Source organism: Neovison vison, chromosome 6, assembly GCF_020171115.1.
Source record: "Neovison vison isolate M4711 chromosome 6, ASM_NN_V1, whole genome shotgun sequence".
Lineage (NCBI taxonomy): Eukaryota > Metazoa > Chordata > Mammalia > Carnivora > Mustelidae > Neogale > Neogale vison.
This window is the reverse complement of record NC_058096.1, coordinates 205,226,752-205,246,546: the sequence shown is the minus strand read 5'-3', so window position 1 is coordinate 205,246,546 and position 19,795 is coordinate 205,226,752. Positions and strand designations below refer to the sequence as shown.

General features: G+C 58.0%; 1 protein-coding gene across 4 annotated transcripts; it reads right to left on the bottom strand.

Annotated features, from left to right (window-relative positions):
* Positions 1–6,755: 6,755 nt before the first annotated feature.
* MST1R (macrophage stimulating 1 receptor) lies at positions 6,756–19,638 on the bottom strand. 4 transcript variants are annotated; one of them, XM_044253539.1, is made up of 20 exons: positions 18,320–19,638; positions 15,264–15,452; positions 15,054–15,182; positions 14,711–14,881; positions 13,773–13,933; positions 13,245–13,410; positions 12,995–13,131; positions 12,412–12,573; positions 12,223–12,316; positions 11,857–12,069; positions 11,608–11,754; positions 11,362–11,524; positions 11,102–11,185; positions 10,810–11,025; positions 10,392–10,472; positions 10,089–10,270; positions 9,869–9,978; positions 9,456–9,621; positions 8,907–9,043; positions 6,756–7,338 (listed from the first exon to the last, which is right to left on the bottom strand). In XM_044253539.1, the coding sequence occupies exons 1-20, from the start codon at positions 19,556–19,558 to the stop codon at positions 7,083–7,085; spliced, it is 4,203 nt and encodes a 1,400-aa protein (XP_044109474.1). In that variant the 5' UTR covers positions 19,559–19,638; the 3' UTR covers positions 6,756–7,082. The 4 variants fall into 4 exon arrangements, with proteins under 4 accessions (XP_044109474.1, XP_044109477.1, XP_044109476.1 ...); XM_044253542.1 differs by having other exon boundaries at positions 10,810–11,022; XM_044253541.1 differs by having other exon boundaries at positions 11,857–12,066.
* Positions 19,639–19,795: the final 157 nt, after the last annotated feature.

The window sequence follows — 19,795 nt, the reverse complement described above, 5'->3', positions numbered from 1 at the left end:
ACCTGGGAGGGATGGGGAGGCAGGGAAGGGGGCGCCCCTCAGCCATACCCCAGAAGTGGGGCATCCTTCCCGGGGCTATGACCTGAGAGATCCCCTCCAGGTGTCCTCTGGGAAGGGAGCAGAGCCAGCTGAAGGGTGGGGCTCATGAAGGCTTCTCCCCACACCCCCCAAGAGAAAGCAGTCCTGAGAGAGGAGGAAGTTCTCCCCATTCACCACCACGCAAACGCCTGTTATAAAAACAATGACTGATTTGATTGGGTTCTTCCTGCAAGCCTGGGCAGTGCTGAGCTCTGGTAACCCAGCCTCACAGTGACTGAATGAGACAGGCACTATCATCCCTATTTAACAAATGAGGAAATCAAGGCACGGAGAAGAGAGAGAACGCACAGAGAGCTCAGCAAAATGAGTGGTAGAGCCAGACTCTGCAGCCAGGCAGGCCACCGGGCTTCGGACCTACACTTCAGAATTCTATGTCCCACCACTGGATCCTGTGCCCAGGGCTGGCAGGCAGGGACCTGGCTGGAAAGGAGTCAATATGCCTCCCTTCTGAGTGCTGCAGCCCCAAGCCCCCCCAAAAGCCGTGTCCCACATGAACCATCTCCTCCTCCCAATAGCTTAGCAGGTGGCTGGAACCTGGGAGGGGCGTTTTCCCTGTGGGCACGTCAAAGCCAATGTCCTCCCAGGAGAGGAGTGCAGAAATAGGGGCCAGCTACACACCCTGCTAAACCAGGCTGAGTCCTTTGTCCTCAGAATTCTTGCCTCACCAAAGCCCACTGCATTTCATCCAGGGAAGAGGAGGCCAGGAGGGTGGCCAGAGAGGCTCCTAAGCTAGCCCCCTTCTGCGGAGCCCCCAGGGTTCAGGCGGGGACATTGCCACGGTACCCCTCCCCCATACATGTTTTTAAACAGTCTCTCACCACGAAGAAGGGCAACCAATTCTATTTCTGATTCTGGAAAGTGAGGAGGGCCAACATGTTGCCATGGCAAACTGGAGAGCCCCTCCCCAAGGCTGAGCCCATTCCCCAGGCTGAGGGTTCTCTGCAATGGAAGGACCCAGAAGAACTGGAAGAAGCCCAGTCTGAGGGCAAGGACAGAAGGAGTCTCCTATGTGAGGGCAGGTCCCGACATTGCCTCCTGTCACCCTCACCTGGCCCCCTCTGAGCAGGCTTTGGGGAAAGGCCCCAACCCCTGTGGAGAGAGTCAGGCTTCAGGAGATGGAGTCAGGGCACCCCAAGAAACCATTCTTTCTTGTGGATCAGGCTAGAATCCTCTGCCCTAGGTGGTCTTGAGGGTTGTGGGCCAGAAGGGCATCAAGAGGAAAGGGAAGACTTCAGGACCAGCCAGGTCTCCCAGACCTGATTCTCCAATGCACCTGTATTTTTGGCTTCTTTGTGTTCTCAGGAAACAGCTCTGTCAAATCCTCGGCCCTGCACTCTTCCAGTCTACCTGTCTTCCCCTCTCAGGGCCCTGGAAGACTCTCCAAAAATCTAGGATCAAAAGGAGCCACAAAGGGCTCCCAGTGGAGGCAACCACTCGATAATGGAGTGAAAAGCAAGGCCTGTTTCCCCAGAGGTCGTGCCTGGTGTCCAGGGGCTCATACACCAGCTGTCCTGCCCCAGACCCCAGAGGGTGCAGATGGGTAGCATTTAGATCTTTAGGGAGGGCATTCTGGGTAGGAGCACAGACCAGGTAAAGGCAGGCTTCTGAAAAGACCTAAAAGGATGTTGTGATCCAGCCTTCTCGGGGTGCTAATGGGAAACCAAGGTCACCTGGGAGAAAGGAGGCACCCTTGGTCTCCTGGCTCCACAGACTGGTCTGAGTTTCCCACTTCTGACCCTCCTCCCTGGGGCCCTCCAAGTGACCTGTGAGCGCTAACATCCTGCTTCCCTGAAGCCTTTCCTGGCCAGGGCACACCCATTCCAGAGAGGCCTCGGTCCCCTCCTCCTCCCTGGTCTCCCTGCCTGACCCCAAAAGGAAGACAGCCAGGGTGCCGAGAACACCGCCCCAGGGGGGCCCTTGGTGGGACATGGGGTGATAGTCTACTCCTAATCAGGAATGTGGAATGCAGATCCAGGAGTGCCAGGAGGATGTGGCTTTTGAGTTCTAAGGCATAGGAAATTTAAATAACAGATGTTTAAACAACCTTCCCTGCCAGCCGTGGTGCACTGACCCCTCTGCTGTGATGTGTTACAGCTTAAAAATAGCCCACAATGAACTGCTCCGAGCTCCAATTGACTCAAGCTTACGTAACTCTGCGTGAAAGATGGCCAGCCGCACCAGCCCGGAGGGAGGGCCATAGCACAGACGCCCGGACTGCTCCGGGGCTGAGGCCAGCTCCTTGCCGTCCCTGGGAGCAGCCCCCCCAGCCAGGAGCCAGTGTCAGTCGGGGCAGAGCAAGTGCTGCCAGAAGCACGCATCATTCCATGACTATCGGGAAGAGACCTCTGATCACATCTGCAGAGAGAAGCTGAGATCAGTCCTCCCTCAGGGTCCTTGAAGAACGCAGGCCCCGTGGAGGGTGGGGGCAACTTTAACAACAGGTGGGTCAGAGCCCGTGGGTAAGGAGTCATGTGGGAAGGGTGACTGGGGCTGCCCAAAGGATTCTTTTCCCCCTTCGAAAAGGTGGCTCCCCAGCTGGGAGGAACAGGTCAGCAGGACTGATGCCTGGCTGCAGCTGGGATTACCGTGCAGTCCAGGGGTGGAGTGGATTCCTTGGGGGTCTCTCAGTCTCTATGGTCCAGGCTGCACAGGTAGGGCTTGTGACATGAGAGAGTGAGCACTGGCTTCCCAGCTGACTGAAGATTCTGGGATCTTGGGATCTTGGCTGCCAGCTGCTCTGAGTCCCCTGCCTTTCCTGATAGATTTCCAGATCCCCAGTGCCCAATCCAAGACTGACCACAAGTGTGCAGGTAGCTAAACCAACGGGAGAGGGAATGGAGGAGAGGAGGCAAGGATGGCCCCCTCACGGGACCCTCGTGTGCCCCCTCTGCCTCTGTCCTTGCTGAGCCCCAAGGATGCAGCAACCTCCCTCAGCTCCTACCACCTGAGTTCAAAATAGGAACCACCACGGGCCCTGCATCTGAGCTTCCGCTGAGCAATAGACCGGTGAGGGCCAAATACTGGGGCATCCTGTCACGGGCCCAACAAGTGGTTGTCAGGGCCATAAGTGCCTCTGTTTCCCTGAGAAGATCAAGGCTGGAAGATGGGTGGAGCAGATGTTGCAGGGGAATGAGTGGTAATGGTAGGGCACAGTCCCAGATTGGGATTCTTATCCTGCAAGAGGACTGTGATCTGGGGACCTCCCTCTATAGGGCAGTGTGACCGTCCCTGCTAGACTTAGCTGGAATGTTCTGGAACCAGGGACAGAAGGTGCTCAGAGCATTGAGAGAATAGAAAACAAGATGCAGAAGCTGTGGGGAGGCTCAGGAGCGGAACCACCCTCTCTTACAGAGCCTGGAGCTGTGAGTTCCTATCCTGCGTAGACTGATGGGGCTGTGGGGTCAGGAGAAACAGTCATTTTTAAGGGGGTCTGCGGATATCAGTGTGAGGGAGCTGGGATCCAGGTGCCCACCCATGGACTGAGCAGGGTCAGGCAAGCTCTGCCAACAGCTGGGCAACTCCTGCCAAGCTTTGGGCCAAGAATTCCCACCAGCGGTGGACCAAGTGTGAAGGTCATGGCTCCAGGTCACCATCCTTAAGCCTGAAGAACCCAGCCCATCCAGGAAGCTACCATAGCTGGATGTTAATGTCACAGCTGCCCAGGCTCTTCTTACATCTACACTCATTGAGTTAAAAACCCTGACTGGAACAAACCCGAGAAGAGTGGCAGGAGAGAACGGGGCTTAGCCGGCCCTTCTGTAGCAGGTGGGGAAAGCTGAGGGCCCTTCACGGAGTCAGCCCCACTCCTCTGAGCTGGTGGAGCTCCACGTTTGGGCTGGTTGGACCCTCATGGGGGCAGAGCAGAGGCTCGGAGTAAGGAGATGCTCAGAGCCTGGGGTCCTCACAGAGGGGAGCTCTCCAGCCCAGCTCGGAGTAAACAGTGTTCTTCAGCAGAGCCTGGTGGATGGGGCTCCATGCTCAGCTACAGATCCCTGGGGCTGTTTCTCCCCAGAGGCAGGGGCAATAAGTGTGAGATGAAGCCTGGGCCTCTCTGAGCCTCTGACACTCCCAACAATGCCCATATCCCCCCACCCCACCCTGGCACTGGGGGGGAGGTCCTCCTCTTTCCCATAGGTAAAGGGAGTTAATTTGTAAAGTAGCACCATTGGTGGGCTTCATGGGCTGCACTGAGGGAGTGACTGGGGAGGCCAGTGTCCCAGAAGATCCCAAAGTTTGGAATGGGGCTACATCTGGAGCTCTCAGGTGTGACCCCAGAGGGCCTTGGGATCCCTGGGAAAATTCTCTGAAAGGCTGGGATGGCATAAGGAGGATCTCAGACCAGATTCTTGGGCCCCCATCAAAGCAGGTCGGTCAGCCCCATGTCTGCTCTCCAGGTGCTAGACAACAGTGACACCAGTGGGCAGTCAGGAGGCTGTGAGTCATCTGCAGCTTCCTTGGCCCCAGCTCCCATCCTGGCCTCCCTCCGACCTTTACTGGCACCTGCTTGCCCCCAGGCCCAGTGGGGCTGCAAGACAGCAGGATGAGGCAGGGGAAATGGTACCTGTCCTCCACAGCTCATGGTAGAAGACTGGACTCCCAAAGCCCCAGGAGAAACTTCTGCTCACCCATCCCACTCTAGGGGTAGGCCAAGGCCTACCATGGCCACCAGCAAACTTCCCCTTGCACTGGCCACCCACCATGTCTAACATACTATTCAGACCTCTCCCAGGGGAAAGGCAACTCAGCCTTCCCTGGCCCTGGAAGCCACTCGGAAATCTAGTTCTCCCAGCGCATCTGGAGGCCCTGATCTAACCCTCCCTCCCTCTTCTCCCTGGTGGCCCAGTTAAGAATTTGAAACCCTGAAGCAGTTCCAGTTCCTGATACTCCAAATGGACTTGGGACCACTCAGGTGGCTGTGAGGATGGGGCTCAGAGCTTGGGGGCTGCAGCACTGGGGAGAGGAAGTGCAGCTGGGCCATGATCCAGGGGCCCAAGCACCTGCTTAACTGGGGCCCCTCTCTGGAGAATCCTGGCGTTGGAGGCCCTTGGCTCAGAAATACATCCAAAGCCTGGTATTCTGGCTGCAGAGGAAAGCTGACCCTCCTGATCTGTCCTCTTTCTCCCTTCTTTAAGAACCCTCTCCTGCTAAGCTCCTCTCCCAGGCACAGACCCCTCTCTTATGAGCAGACGAGCCAGTGGTCCATGAACTTCAGAGACTCAGTGGGGAAGGAGCCTCCATCCAGCTTCAGAGAGGCCCCTGGGCCTTCTCCTCACTCCCCACCCAGAGTGGGGAGCTCTTCAGATCCCCAGCATGAGGTCAGGGTAAAAGGACTCCAAGCTGGAGGGGTGGAGACAGCCCTTTCTAACCAGTATGGGGATTACAGCTGTCAGGGTACTCTAGGACATTCCACTCATCCCTCTTTCAACCTCAGGGGTGACACAACTGATTCCCCCTACACACACACACACACACACACACATACACACGGACCCTCTAGAGGTCTCTGGCTGAGCACACAAGGCTACAAAACCTCCTCTAGGTCCGAGTGGGGGTCAGGGGTACAGGGGTAAATAGGCACTACCTCTCCAGATCATAGACCCCTGGTCTTTGGAAATCTGTGCTTCAGCAAAGAGCCTCCTTTTAAGCTTTACCCACATGTCCTCAGGGTCCTTAAGCTCCCCATGGCAGGGCCTCCTTTGTCCTGAGGTGGCAGAGTAGGCAGCACAATAGGTAGAGAACAGCTGGGCAGCTCCAGTTGCAAGGAATGTGCCCCCCCCCATTTACCAGGGAGCTCTTGCTCCAAACCTAGAATTCCATGGGTGACAGGGCAAAGAGCTGGAAACTCACGGAAGAGGGAGCTTACTCCCCTTAGGGTGAGCTGGGGTCTCCTAACTGGCAGGATGGAGGCCACAGGGGTCCTGAGCAAGACAGAGGAATGACCACGATGCCTGCCCTGGGCCCAGTCCCTGGCATCCCAGCTGCCCCCTTTAGCATCCAGGGTGTGGGGGAGGAGCTGTCCTTGCTCTCCAGGGGAGTCTTCCCCTCCAGTGGCTATTGTGTGGTGGCCTTGACGAGTATAAATAGCCTGGGCAGTCCAGCATCTTGAACCTGGTGCCTCGAAAGTGTGGAGCTGAGGCCTTGCTGCCGTTCATCTCTCTTAAGGCCACAAGGGCAATACTGGCAGGATTTGGTGGGGGGAGCTGGTCTTCACACCCTGACAGTGTGTTTGGGGTGGTGGGAGAGCTGCAAGGGGGGCAGGGAGCCCTGAGAAGGGCTAGGAAGGGACAGACTTGGGCTGGGCAAGGGGAGAAGCCATTCTGGCTGCAGCATGCCTGGGTATTCAACCCCCCTCTCTTGGTTGTGTGAAGAAGTCTCCAGGGCCCTGTAACCTGGATTGGGGCCTTGCCCTACCCTTCCTGTTCTCTGGAGCCTTCTTGCTGACCCTACCCCTTTCCAGCCTAGGAGTCTTTGTACATGCCGCTCACTTTCCCCAAAACTCTCTTCCCCCACCTCTGTTTCTGGCACAATTCCCACCTGACAGGGCCTTAGCAGAAATGTCACCTCCCAGGGAGGCTTCCCTCACCTCTCTTTTCTCTCTAAAGCTGCCCTCCATTCCCTCAAAGCAGCCTGTCTTTCTTTCAAAGCATTGACTACACTTTGCACTTGAATATTCGTTTGGTCGTTTACTAGTTCAAGGGCCAGTGCCTGTACGGTCACCGTTGAGTCCCCTGTGCCCAGCAGGTCGAGCACACGCTGGGTACCCCATAAATACTCACTGCATTGAGGATCACGCCACTGCTCCCTCTGTGGAGTGAGGGGCCAAGGAGCCCTGCTCCCTCAGGTCACCCCTGAAGGTTCAGGAGCAGGGACAGGACAGAGGCCGGCTTGGGCTGCCCCAGGCCTGGCATGGCCCAGTGGCAGTTTGGGATGAACTCCCTGGCTGCTAGGCAGGTCCTATCCCTAGGGCCTGCCTAGAGCTGAGATCACGTGGGCTGTGGAGGCTCTGAGAGAGGCCGGGGCCGAGCTGTGCTCCTGTGCACGGGCGTGGTCTGCGACTGTTCTGGGGGCTTTCTGGCCTCATCAGAGGTACTAGCACCCAGGTTCACGTAGGCTGCAGGCAGCTGCACGTAGTGGTCCCCGAGCAGCCTGGCCGCCACGTGCTCTACTTCCTCCACCAGCACTGTGAACGTGGGTCTCACTGTGGGGTCAGCCGCCCAGCAGCGGAGCATCACGGCATACCTGCGGGGAGAGGGGCGTGTCAGAGTCAGGACGCATCCCCGGCCCAAGATTCTGGGCTGCCCACCCGCTCTGAATCCCCTGGCCCGCCACACAGAGAGGAGGACAGACAACAGGTGGCTGGAGGCGTAGTGCAGAGTGTGGCCCAGGCAGGGGCAACCTCTTCTCAGCATTGCCGTTGCTGTCCCAGTCCTGCTTCCCCATCTGGCAGAGGTCCAGCTGCCCCAAAGGTTAGAGCTTGGACTCCTGTGCCCTGTGACCTGAACTATGTGATCTTGGGCAAGTTCCTTAGGCTCTCCCTGCCTCAGGATCCTGCCCTGATCACAGAGCTGTTGGGCCAGACGGTGGAAGGATGCCGGTAAAGGGCTTAGCTTAGGGTGCAGCTCACAAGCTGCACAGTCCTATCTTAGGTCTTTTAGGAAGGAAGCCCATATCCAGTGACATGGGGATTCAAAGTCCTGACCATAGACGTGGGGGGTGGTGCCAGTGGCCCCGTGATTCCCAATCAGTGTCTCTCTAGGTGGATCCTAATCTGTCCCTCTTTATCTTGGAAATGCCATGCCTGCCTTAAATGACACTAAGTGCCCTACACACAATAATCTAATTCTCGGGCTCTGAGGGTGGTACTGTCCTCATCCCAACTTTACAGATGAGGAAACAGTCCTTGAGAGGAGAAGGAACTTGGCCCGGTCTAGTGGGTGCTGTGATGGTCCACCCAGATCCCCCCTCTCTTCCGGCTCTTGCCTGGAGCCCTCCCTAGGAAGTGCCCCAGGCAGAAAAGAGCTGAATTCCCCAAACTCTCAGTGTGACCAGCGACTTATTAATGTCTAGTCTAGGGACCCAGCCCCTTGATATAAATTTTGTAAAACTCCAAAGAGCCATCCCAGATCAAGCAACCCCTATGGGATGGGCTACCGCCTCTGCTGCATCACAGGGCTCCGCAGCCCAGTCCTGCTTTCCTGGCCCCCAGTCCACCAAAAAACCCCCTATACACATATCCCCAGCTCAGGGGCTCTGTCAGGGAACCAGACCCAGTTCTTCCTGTTCTAAGCACAGAGGCCTGGGCACAGGCGAGGCACGCATACTGCTCCTGAAGCTGAACCCTCGCACGGCACCCCCGGGCAGGCACAGTGACAACGCAGCTGCCACCAGGCCTTGGGCACGGGGAATCTGAAACTATATTCAGTAGGGAAAAATTGTGATCTGGAGATGTGGAGGGGGCTAGTGTGGGAGCTAATGGAACCTTTCCTTGAGGTTAAGTGAATGGAAAAGATGGAAAACAGGCCCCCTTGGCGGGGGTGGGGTGAGAGGAGTGCTGAGAAATCAAATCACTGGCCTCAACCCAGACTCTGAGTGGGGAGTACCGTTACCATGGCAACCATGATATCCTCCCAGCACTCAGCCCCAAATGGGGGTGGAAACAGTCCACGGATGAGGAAACTGAGGCCCAGAGAGGCGCCTTTCTGGGTCGGCCAGGGGAGTAGTCAGAGAGCCAGGCAACAGCTCTGTCTCCTGCTCCTCCCTTGTCTCTGGGGCCCCACGCCCTCCCACCTCCACCCCTGCATACTCACAGAGAATTGGGACAATACTCAGGCTGGGGCAGGCGCCGACCCTGGACCAGGAATTGAGTGAGGTCGAAAGGGTCCATATGGGGGTATGGTGGGGCTCCCCGTGTCAGCAGCTCCCACAACAGCACACCAAACGACCACTGTGGGAAGGGGAAAGGAGACTCAACTCTTACCCTCAAATCTGGGGGCCAGTGCCCCGCCCCCCGCCAGGTCCCCAGAGCCCTAGGATGGAAATCAGTCAGAGCTCACTCCTCAATACCTCACAAGCATCTTCCCTCTGTCTCTTCTTACCACCAGCCTCTACCCAGAGTTGGGCCTGGGCAGGCCCTGTATGGTCTGGAAGGAGCCAGTGAGTTCACAGGCCCCTGTTGCCCTGGCAAGAGGAGTCCATCCTAGACCTACTCCAAAGGTGGGCAGACATGCCCACCTGTGGCGGCTGCTTAGCCTGGGTATTCCCAGGACTCAGATCACCAGATGGAGCCAAATGGGCAAGGCCCAGGGCTCCCCCAGGACCCTGAGTCCTTGTGGACTCTAGGGAAGGTGGGGCCTCACCACGTCAGACTTGGTGGTGAATCTGTAGGTCTGCAGGCTCTCCAGCGCCATCCATTTGACAGGGAGGCGAGCGTGGCGATGCTGCCGAACACTGTAGTACTCCTTGTCCAGGACGTCGCGGGCCATGCCAAAATCAGCCACCTTGACAGTGAATGACTCGTCCAGCCTGAGGGTGAGGGGCGGGAATCACACTTAGGACCAACCGCCACCAGGCCCTGAACCCATCTGTTCCAGGCCTTCCCAGAGCTTCAGAGCCACAGTGGCCAGTCAAAGCCTGAGCCAGGCAGATAGGAAAATGGAGGGTCAGAGAAGGGAGGACATGACCAGGGGTACCCAGCAAGGGCTGGAGGGAGGGCCGTCCCCTGAGGTGCCCCGCCCCTGCTTACATCACCCCAAACGCCCTGGCCCCTCACATGCAGTTCCGAGCAGCCAGGTCCCTGTGCACAAACTTCTGCTCTGCCAGGTACTCCATGCCGCGGGCCACCTGAAGGCCGAAGCTGACAAGGTCCTTCACTGTGGGATTCTGGGAGCCACAGGTGGGTCCATAAGCAAGGGTCTCACAGCACGTCCCCAGACCCTGCCCACGTCTCCTGACCTCCAACCCCACACAGCCCAGGCCACCCGAGCACGGACCCGCTGGGGCGAGCGGATGAACCGAAGCAGGTCTCCGTGGCGCATGTAGGGCAGCAGCACACGGGGCAGCCCTTCCGGCGGCAGCACGATGCCAATGAGAGCCAGCACGTTCGGGTGACGCAGACCACGCATCAGCAGCCCCTCGCGCAGGAAGGCCTCCACCTCCTGCCCCTCTGTGATGCCTGCAGAGTGGCTGCAGTCAGGCTCAGAGGCCGGGGCCAGATGGGGGAATGGAGAAGAGAGGTCTTCTGCTCGGGGTCACTCAGCAAGGTGGGAGCACCACGGGGATGGGAACCCACTTACGACTCAGCGACTTGATGGCACAGTGGATTCGATTCTGGTCCTCGTCTATGTATTCTCCATGATAGACAACTCCAAAGTGGCCTGGTGAAGGGAAGACTGTGAGGGGGCCCCAGTGCCTGGGGGGTGCACACCACACCTTCTCAATGGGCCAATGGGATGTTAAAAACAAGCAGCAGCTACAGTGACAGAGCCTGCAGCCCGCCCATGCCCGCCTGATCTGCCTCAGAATCCACTGAAGCCAGAATGAATTCCTATTCCACAGAGGAGCAAATGGAGGCTCAGAGAAGTTCCGTGGTATTCCCAAGGTCACAGAGCTTGGGGAGAAGGCTAGAGCAGAGCCCTGCCTAAATGTCCCTTGAGCCCACGCCATCTCAGGACTCCATCTGTGCCCCAGTCCCACCTGTTCTGGCCCCCATACCTTTGCCAATGACTCGGTCACTGTGGGTGACCACCCGCTCATGGGGGATCAGCACATCCTTGACCTCGGCCAGGAGCGCAGAGTCCAAGTCCCCAAGCTGGATGGATGCCGTCCGCAGCAGTGGGACGCAGGACTCATCCCCACTGTCTGAGGAGGATGCTTTATGGTCCCGGCTGGTGGAATCTGGACCATCCAGACCATCGGCGTCAGGGGCTGCTGTGGAGGAAAGGGAGTGAGGGGCTTGTACAGCAGAGGGTGTGGGTCCAGCTTTCAGTGCTATCCCCTGTCTCACCAAGGCCATTTCTGTAGTCAGAGCCGGACCGGAGTACAGGTAGGGGCACGGCTCCGGCCGTCCGGTCCAAGGATGCCAGGTCACCTGGGTTTAGAGACAGGCTGGTGGAAAGACAGCCCTTGATGGCCAGCCTCCAAACTCCTATAAGCTGCCCTGTACCCCAAGGTTATGGGAAGACCTCCAAGAAAGAGGATATAGGGACTTGGAGAGGCCGTGGTTTGAGGCTACAGGCTGAGTCGGGAGGGGAGCGTAGAGCTCACCTAGCTGTTTCCTCCGCCAGTAGCTGAAGATCAGTGCAGCAGCCAGCGCAGCCACAAGCAGGAGAAGGGCCAGCAGGAGACCAAGGAGTAGCCCCTGGGGGACCGCCTCTGGGCCCGGTCGTACTACCCTGCCCAGGATGTGACATTCATGATCCACGCAGACCTGAGGGCAGGTAGCAGCTCAGGCCCAGTCCACAAGCCCTGGCCCCCGTCTCCTGTGGGGCGGGGGCCAGCTGAGCTGCCTACCTGCAGTGGGACGCCATCCTTGTCAAGTTGCAGGGAGGAGGGCAGAGGGCAGATGACCACATCGCCCCGGAGCTCATGTTGGCAGCTCTTACCATCCATGGTCACGTTCACATCCACACAATCAGCCACAGCACCCAGCCCAATATACTGCAGAGACAGTCATGAGGACTGGCCAGTGCCCCCATCTCCTCCAGGCAAGGCTTCAGTCCTAACCCTCCACTGTCCCTGACCTCCACCCCTAACCCTTACCTCAAACTTAACAGCATGCTCCTCTGGCTTCAGTGGGGCCAGGTCGGTGCTGGGTGGATGGGGTGGGGGCAGGAAGCGAAAGCCAGGCAGTGTAAAGACAGCAGCTCCATCCCCCTGGGCGCTCAGGTTCCCTGTCACCCACCCCTGGGGGCTTCGGACCACATATTCAGGCAGGCGGCATGACTGCTGCTCCGGAAGCTGCCGCTCACACTGCTGGGGCCCAGGCAAGAGTAGTTAGCCAGGCGTTCCTCCTCCAGCCACCCCAGGCTCCTCAGCCCAGAAGGGGGTAGAGCTGGAACTAGAGGACCCATTCAGCCTTCCTCCCTCAGGCTAGTGCCCACTTGTCAGCTGCCTGTGCCCACTCACACTGTTTTCCACTGCTCTGAGCCCATCATGGAATGACAGCACTAGGCGCCATGCGGAAGTCAGATGCTGGCCGTGGACAGTGATCTGGGAGCCTCTGTGGAGGAGAGCAGTGTGGTGGGCTTGGGGTGCTGTCTCGGGCTGGCTCCCTCATTCCTAAGAGAACAGAGCGGGCAAGGGGGTGCCACTTACATGTAGCCACAGTTGGGGCTGATGCCCAGCACAACGGGGTCTTCCAGGTAGCGGAAATTCCAGGAGCCAGGCACCACAGCGCCCCCTACCTGCAGATGAATGGGAACGCTGGCCGTAGCTGCCGAAGGGGGCGTGGTACATAAAAGCTGCCCCTCGCTAACCCTGCAGAATGAGGGAGTCGGGTGGGGGGAGAATTGAGCTCAGGATCACCCTCCGTGAAGGCCAGACCTACCTTCTCCAAGGGTCTACCAATCCTTCCCAGTTCCTCTGTTGGCCATCAAAACCTGCCCATACTCAATGGGTGTGTTTGAAGATAGGGTCACCAAGTCTTCCATAAAGGCAGGGCGGGAACGGGTTCCCCACAGCCTTGGAGCTAATAAACTCTGTGATGGGCTGTCTTGCCATCTCCAAACCACCTCTGGGCTGGAAGGGGCATCAGACCCTTCTTCCTGGACCTGCTCCCTACACGGGCCATGGGACCAATCTCTCCTCTCTCTGCCTGGGCAGGATCCATGTCTCACCTGGTAAAGGCTCCCCGGGGTGGGACCCTGTAGCCTCCCCTCCCCTGGCTGTTGGCACTTACCGTTCCAGTGGGCACTCAGTCCCGTTGACCAGCACAGCCTGACTGGTGCCTAAAGACAGGCCCTCGCCTTCAAGGGTGAGGCGGGTGCCCCCTGCCCGTGGGCCAAAGAGGGGTTTTACTGCTCTCAGCACTGGCTCCTAAGAGGGTATGGAGATGGCTTAGCTTGACATAAAAGGTCTTCCACTCCAAGCCCTTCCCTGCCTGTACTGCCAGGCTGGCCAAGGGCACAGACAAGGCAAGGTGGCCTCACCATGAAAGAGAAGCCTTGCAGCGTGGAGGTGCCATCTACCCGGAAGTGCTTGCCTGGAGACATGTTGCTCACGGTGAGGCTGATATTGGCAGGCCCAGCCAGCTGCATGTCCAAGGGCTCCACCTCACACTCAAGCTCCTCTACAAAGTCTTTCTGGAACACTGGTCTAGGGCACCGGGGGAATACAAGGTCAGTCAGGGGTCACATAGGCTTGGCCATGTGCCCGCCACATATCACAGGTCTCCTCCAGGCCTAAAGATGGTGTCTCTTCACTCCTCCCCTTCCTCCAGGGTAGGCAGGAGCCGGTGAGGCAGGGTCAACCTTGCCCAGCTCCACAACTTGACAGATGGATAGGGATATACAGGCTCAAGAAGGGACAGAGATGTCTCCTCAGACTCCAAGTAGTCAGAGCCACTGCAGCTTGCCTCCTACCTTCTTGCCCCCAGTAAGCAGAAGACAGGGTCTCACAGGGAAGGGGCAGTGTGGTCACCCCTGTCAGGGACAGGAAGGGCAGAGACCAGTTTATACCTGGGGTTTGAACTGTCCTTGGGCAGCAGTCGGCAGGGACTTTGGCCCACAGTGACCTGATGGGTACCTTCATGTACCGGCTCAGGAGGGTGTGGGTAGAAGTTGGAGCCGCATAGGGTCAGCCTTGTGCTGCCCCTTCGGGGTCCACTCTGTGGGTAGAACTGAAGAAGGGGAGAGAGCCTGAGGCCCTGTGTGGGTCAGGGCTCTCAGCTATCTGCTTTCCCCAGAGTTTTCAGTCATGCCCCTTGCCTGCCCTCCCTCCAGTTCCCTAGGTCACTCCCTAGCCCTCACTTGGGCACTTTTCTGCCTCCAAGTCTCTACACAGGCCATCCCCTCTGGCAAGAATACCCTTTTTGTCAATATGGAGGACATTCAAGGCCTGAGGATCATGGTTAAGACATGCTGACCTATCTACCCCACCCTGCCTGGGTGGCTCAGTTGGTTAAGCATTGGACTCTCGATTTTGGCTCAGGTTATGATCTCAGGGTTGTGAGATCGAGCCCTATGTTGGGCTCTACCCTCAGCAGGGAGTCTGCTTAAGATTCTTTCCCTCTGCCCCTCCCCTGCTCATGTGCATGTATGCACTCTCTCAAATAAATCTTTTTTTTTTTAATGATTACGATGGTAATCTTTTTTTTAAAGATTTTACTTATTTATTTGACAGAGGGAGACACAGGGAGAGAGGGAACACAAGTTGGGGGAGAGGGAGAGGGAGAAGCAGGCTCCCTGCAGGGAGCCTGTAGTGGGCCTCGATCCCAGGACCCTGAGCCGAAGGGAGATGCTTAACGACTGAGCCACTCAGCCGCCCCTCAAATAAATAAATCTTAAAACAAACAAACAAAAAAAAACCCCAGAAGAAATAGTTTAAAAAAAAAGACATGCTGAGCCCCACCCCAGGCCCAGCTTATCCCACCTGTGCCCCACCAAGCAAGCCATACCTCAGTAAGCTCAGGTGGGCAATGATCCTGTTGCCAGGAGCTAGGACACTCCTTCTGCCGGCCACACGTGTCCCCACACCAGCCACAGCCCATGAAACGCTGTGCCCGCAGACAGCTCCCACAAGTGAGGAAGTGATGGCAGCCGGGGCCCTGGATAGGTACTTGGAAGACCTTGGAGCAGCAGACAGGTGGCTCAGGAGTGTGGGGGGGTGGGAACCAGACCCCATAGATGCCCTAGTTATTGTAGGTCCCAGTGGTGCTGTGTGTCAGTGCTTCTGGGATTGGATGGAGGGGCTCTGCTCCCATAACTTTGGCCCCAGGCCTGAACCCAGTCCCACCTTACCTGGTCCCCAGAGGCAAAGAACAGGTGGTCTCCAAGGCGACTGACATCTGGTCTCATGGGCTGCCCACTGCAGCCCAGTGAGAAGTTGGACACATACAGCAAATAGTTGAGAGATCTGGCCAGCTCCACCTGGGACAGGTTAGCCGTGACCAAAATGGAAATGGGGAATGGGGACCCAGGGACAAAGAGCCATGGAGATGGGGGTCCTACCTGCAGGATGCGCCCATCAGCTGTGCCCATGTGGGCCACTGTGACGTTGTCGAGGCGTGTCACATGCAGTGCAGTGACCTGCACAGGTCCTAAGAGCCCATTGAAGAGGTCTACCCGTGACAGGCTCCCATGGACCAGCAGAGGGAAGTGATGGCAGCTGGTGTTGAGGCTGGGGGCCTCCCGGCCAGGCTGGGGAGGGTCAGGGAAGGGGTCAGGGCTCATCACCACACACTGGCCCCTGGGGCCCTCTGTCAGTGACCACAGCAGTCCTAACCCCCATCCCTTACCTGGCTTAGCTAGATAAGGCCCCACATCTACCTCTTACCTGCCGCCTTCCACCTGTGGGCCTCTCAGAGGCAGTAAGGCCAGGAAGGAAAGCCCGTGCTAGAAGACTGGCTTTTCTCCTGTGCCTTGCTCTGACTTGCCATGTTCATTCTGATATTGACTTAGAGTCTTACAGGCCCAACCCCATTCTGTCCTCACAGCCACCTATAAAGTGGGTGTTTTCACCACCCCCATTTTGCAGATAAGGAAATGGGCTCAGAGAGCGTTTGATTACTTGTCCAAGGTCTTATACCCTCTCACGAGAGGAACCAGGTAAGAAGTCCGAGTTCTTGACCAGAGCCCTCTTCCGCCCCCTGCTGATTATGCCCTGCACTTAGCTTGGGCTAGCATTTCCTCTCCAGCAGCAGTGGCTAAACTCTGAAGGTAATTGAGCCAGTATGGGACTGGTAACATGCATGGTCCTTCTCCCTGAAATTCCAAAGATCTTCCCACACCTCCAGCTGCTACCTGTATCCCCTTCAGGGTACAAAAGGGAAAAATCAAGGCCTGAAGTCTAGACCCCAGGGATTGTGAGACACCTCTCCCCTGCTCTTAATAAGAAGGTGTTTTGGGGGCTGCACTCAAGCCCCAAGGCAGGACTGTGGAAGCTTCTGGGAAGTCATATCAGGTAAGAATGCAAGGGACTGGAGCTGAGTGCAAAGCGTAGGCAGGGGTCAGTAGCCCTAGCTGCTCGGGACCTTCCCTTGCTAGGCCTGAGGCTCCCACCAAACCAAGTACGCTTAACCTATTGGTCAGACCTCAGTGCTGATCAGAAGCCCTGGGGGTGCAGAGCTGGGCCTAGAAAGTCCACACACTCTTTCTCTGTAGCCTGGGTGGGTGGGAATTGGGACTCTGTCCTCACTTGAGGTGGGGAAAGGGGCCTGGCCTTCACCGGAAGCCATCCAGGTGTTTTCAGCATGACTCAGGGACAGGTGAGGCTGAGGGGTGGAAAAGAGGCCCTACCCTGGTAAGGGCCACACCCCTGTCTGCTCGCCTCTGGGTTCCAGGGCCTTCGCTCTGTGTTTCCAGGCTTGTCTATGAGCCCTTGGCTCTGGAAAACATGACTCAAGTGTCCAGGGCCACACAGAGGAGGGTGACTGCTCCAGACTTAAACCGTACCTGAACCCACAGAGGGCAGGTGCCACATAAGAGTCCCACAGGCTTCCTGAGGCCAGCTGCAATCAGCACACAGTGGGTGGTGCCCTGGAGGCTATGTGCCTAGTCACCCGACAAACACAGCATAGGCTAGTTCACATCTCCCAGGGGCCTGGCCAGCTTGGGAGCCATCTTGAGATTAGTCCTCCTAGAATCTGGCACTGCCAACTTAGGCTGGATGTCTTCTGACCTACTGACCGCTAGCCAAGTCAGGGAGAGGTTCGGACTCCCCAGAGGGAAAGAAAGGAGGACAGGCGGGGCTGCCCAGGCCCAGGCCCAGGGCTCTCCATCCCTAGGTCTCCTCAACCCAGAGGGACTCAGCTGAGGGAATGAGGCTGGAGATCCCCCACTCCTCACTGTGTCTAACTTTTCCTCCCACCTCTGAGGCATCAATAAGAGCTTGAAAGGAGTCATTGGAGAATAGCACAGAAGGGCCAGGGCCACATGGCAACCAAAGACTCTGTGAGCAGTGACTGTGAGCTCACTGAAAGCCCACTCATCTCATGCGTGTTCAGCCCATTGCCTTAGCTTAATCTCTTATAAGCTAGGGTAGGACTGTTCCAATGGCTCTGAAGGGTCGGTTTGGGTTTGATCCTCAGCATCTTAAAGAATGTCCTGTTTGTCTCTGCTCCAGCTCCCTGACACCATGGCTGGAGAGAACCTGGGTAGGGTCTGCTGGAAAGAGCCCCCAGTTCAGCGTGGGCTAGGAGACCTCCCACCTGGGGTGAAAAGGGGAACATGAAGCAGGGCCCCAACTACAGTGGAAGAAAGTCTGGGACTCCTTCGTGGTGAACCAATTCCAACCACCCCTCCTAAGGCTTTACTCATCCCCAGATGTTTATAGTTGCTTGCACAAGACTGGGGTGAGCCTCCTGGAATTTACTAGAGCCTAGCCGCCTCCGTGTCCTAGGTCCTCCCCACAAAGAACCCCCATAGAGAATAATCAGGAACCAGTGAAGCCCAAGCCATGCAGGCTCTCGGACAAGCCCCCAACCTTCCAAGGCCCCGGGAGGCTCCCTGAATTGGGGGTGTGGTGGGGGCTTTCTCCGACAACTCCTGCCCCACCCTCTTTGGAGAGCCGAACAAAACAAGTGCTTCCAAAAGGAAAACGAAACTGTGTTGGTGAGCAGCTGTATCTGTGTGATTCTGTTAGCATCTGCCGTGTGGGGGGCTGTTTCTCTGTGGATGTCCCCGAGGGTGTGTGTGTGTGGTGGGCAGGTAGGAGGGGATCCCATCCTTCTACCCGGACTTTGGCAACGTGTCTGCCAAAGACAGTTGTGATGCCATCTGGTTCTCACACAATCTGGGAAACTACCTAAAAAATCAGAGGCCACGGTACCCGAGAGGGTGAAAGAGCAAAATGGAGGAGCAACAGGGGCTAGCCTGGCTAAGAGAGGGACCTCCAGGGTAGCCTGAGCTTGGCTGATGCCCGCACCCCGGGCACCGCTCCACCCTGCCGCCCCCCCCAGCGCTGAGGAACTGGGTGGAAGAGAAAACTTCTCCCTTCCTTCCCTTTCTCCTCCCGGCCCTTCTCACTGCATTCAGTTCACAGGAGAGGGCCCCTTCCTTCTGCTCACCGGGTTGGGGCAAAAACTATGCGACTGGAAGAAGTCGAGGCCTCGCCGCATGCCCTGGGGGACAGGAGACTCACAGCAGCGCTTCACACCCTGCTCGATGACAGTATCCACCAGGTCGATGGGAAAAGCACAGACGACAGAGTTGGGATTCACACCAGGGCTGCCCTCTCTCTTGGCCGTGAAGACTCCAAATAGCACTTCCTGGCCCTCCCGGATGCTCAGCTCAGTGGCCAACCGGCTGCCCACCGGAGCGGTGTGGGCGGCTCTCAGCACTGGGTAGGGTTGTCCTCCCTCTGCGGCCCCGCGGCGCCTGCGTTTAGGCGCGAATCGGCAGTCCAGGACCAGCTCACGGTAGTCTCCCAGCTCGGGCTCAGCAGCGTTGAGCCGTGCCAGGCGCGTGTGCAAGGCTCCCGGGGCGGCTGTCACGCTGGCCCGCTGCACGGTCAGGAAATAGACAAAGGCTCCGGCACGGAAACTGTACACGTACTCGATAGGGTAGGAAGCGAGGTACTGGGGCAGCACCGACAGTGCTGCGAAGCCGGGTGCGAATCCGGAGGCATCGGCCTTGAGGCGCCGGATGGACACTGAGCGCGGGCTGAAGCTCGCTGCCACAGTCTCGTCCAGTGAGGATGCCACGTAGAAGTAGGAAGCATGGCCCTGCTCAACTACAGTCACAACGGTGCCCAGAGGGCTGGCCACGCAGTCAGGGCACTCCTCGGGTTGGTTGTGGTGGGCGGAGAAGAGGCAGATTGGCGGTGCCAGGTGCAAAGCTGTCCCTCCCGGCTCAAGCTCGTGCAGGAAGCAGCGGCCATGCAGGCTAGAGCCGCAGCTGACCAGCGCCGGCAGCGCCGGCTCCAGTACCAGCACCTGTGCATCTGTGTCTCCCTGTGGGCCATGGGGGCCCGGGCCACAGGCTGCACATGTCTGGCAGCCAGGGTCCCCAACAGGGCCCGTGGCCAGGCTCTCTACTGGCTCTAAGCCAGGCCCAAGCACGTACAGGCGATTGCGTGTAGCCACGAACACCGCACTCCCGTCCTCGCCGCCCTCGTAGGTCGTTACAGCCTGTACTGGACCTCCGGCCGAGAAGCTGGGCACCTCGTACTCCACATCAAAATTGCGCAAGGCAGCGAAGGGGGTGCGTGGGCACTGCCAGGACCCTCTGGTCAGGAGCGGCGGCAGCACCAGCACCAGCAGCAGCAGTAACAGCGAGAGCTGGGAGGGCAGCGGGAGAAGCTCCATCCAGGCCCAGCGGGGGCCCTGCTGGGACTCCTGCTGGCCGGAGCCTGGCTGGGAGCAGACTCAAGGGGAAGTCGAGGCTGGGACCCTTGTCGAGAGCCAGTCCTGAGAGCCCTCAGGCAGCTGAGTCCCGCCCGGGGCTACCGTGCTGCCCAGTGCCCTCCCCTGCCCTCGGGTCTGAGCACCTGGCACCAGGTGGACCCACACACTCCCCGCTGGAGAACAGAGAGGCCGCCTCAC

Excerpts from the sequence above, each read along its gene's own strand:
- MST1R (XM_044253539.1), bottom strand. The coding sequence starts at position 19,558 with ATGGAGCTTCTCCCGCTGCCCTCCCAGCTCTCGCTGTTACTGCTGCTG. Across the intron at positions 11,186-11,361 it reads CTGGCGGAGGAAACAGCTAG|GTGACCTGGCATCCTTGGAC; the intron begins GTGAGCTCTACG and ends CTCTAAACCCAG. Across the intron at positions 7,339-8,906 it reads GAGTATTGTCCCAATTCTCT|GTATGCCGTGATGCTCCGCT; the intron begins GTGAGTATGCAG and ends CTCTCCCCGCAG.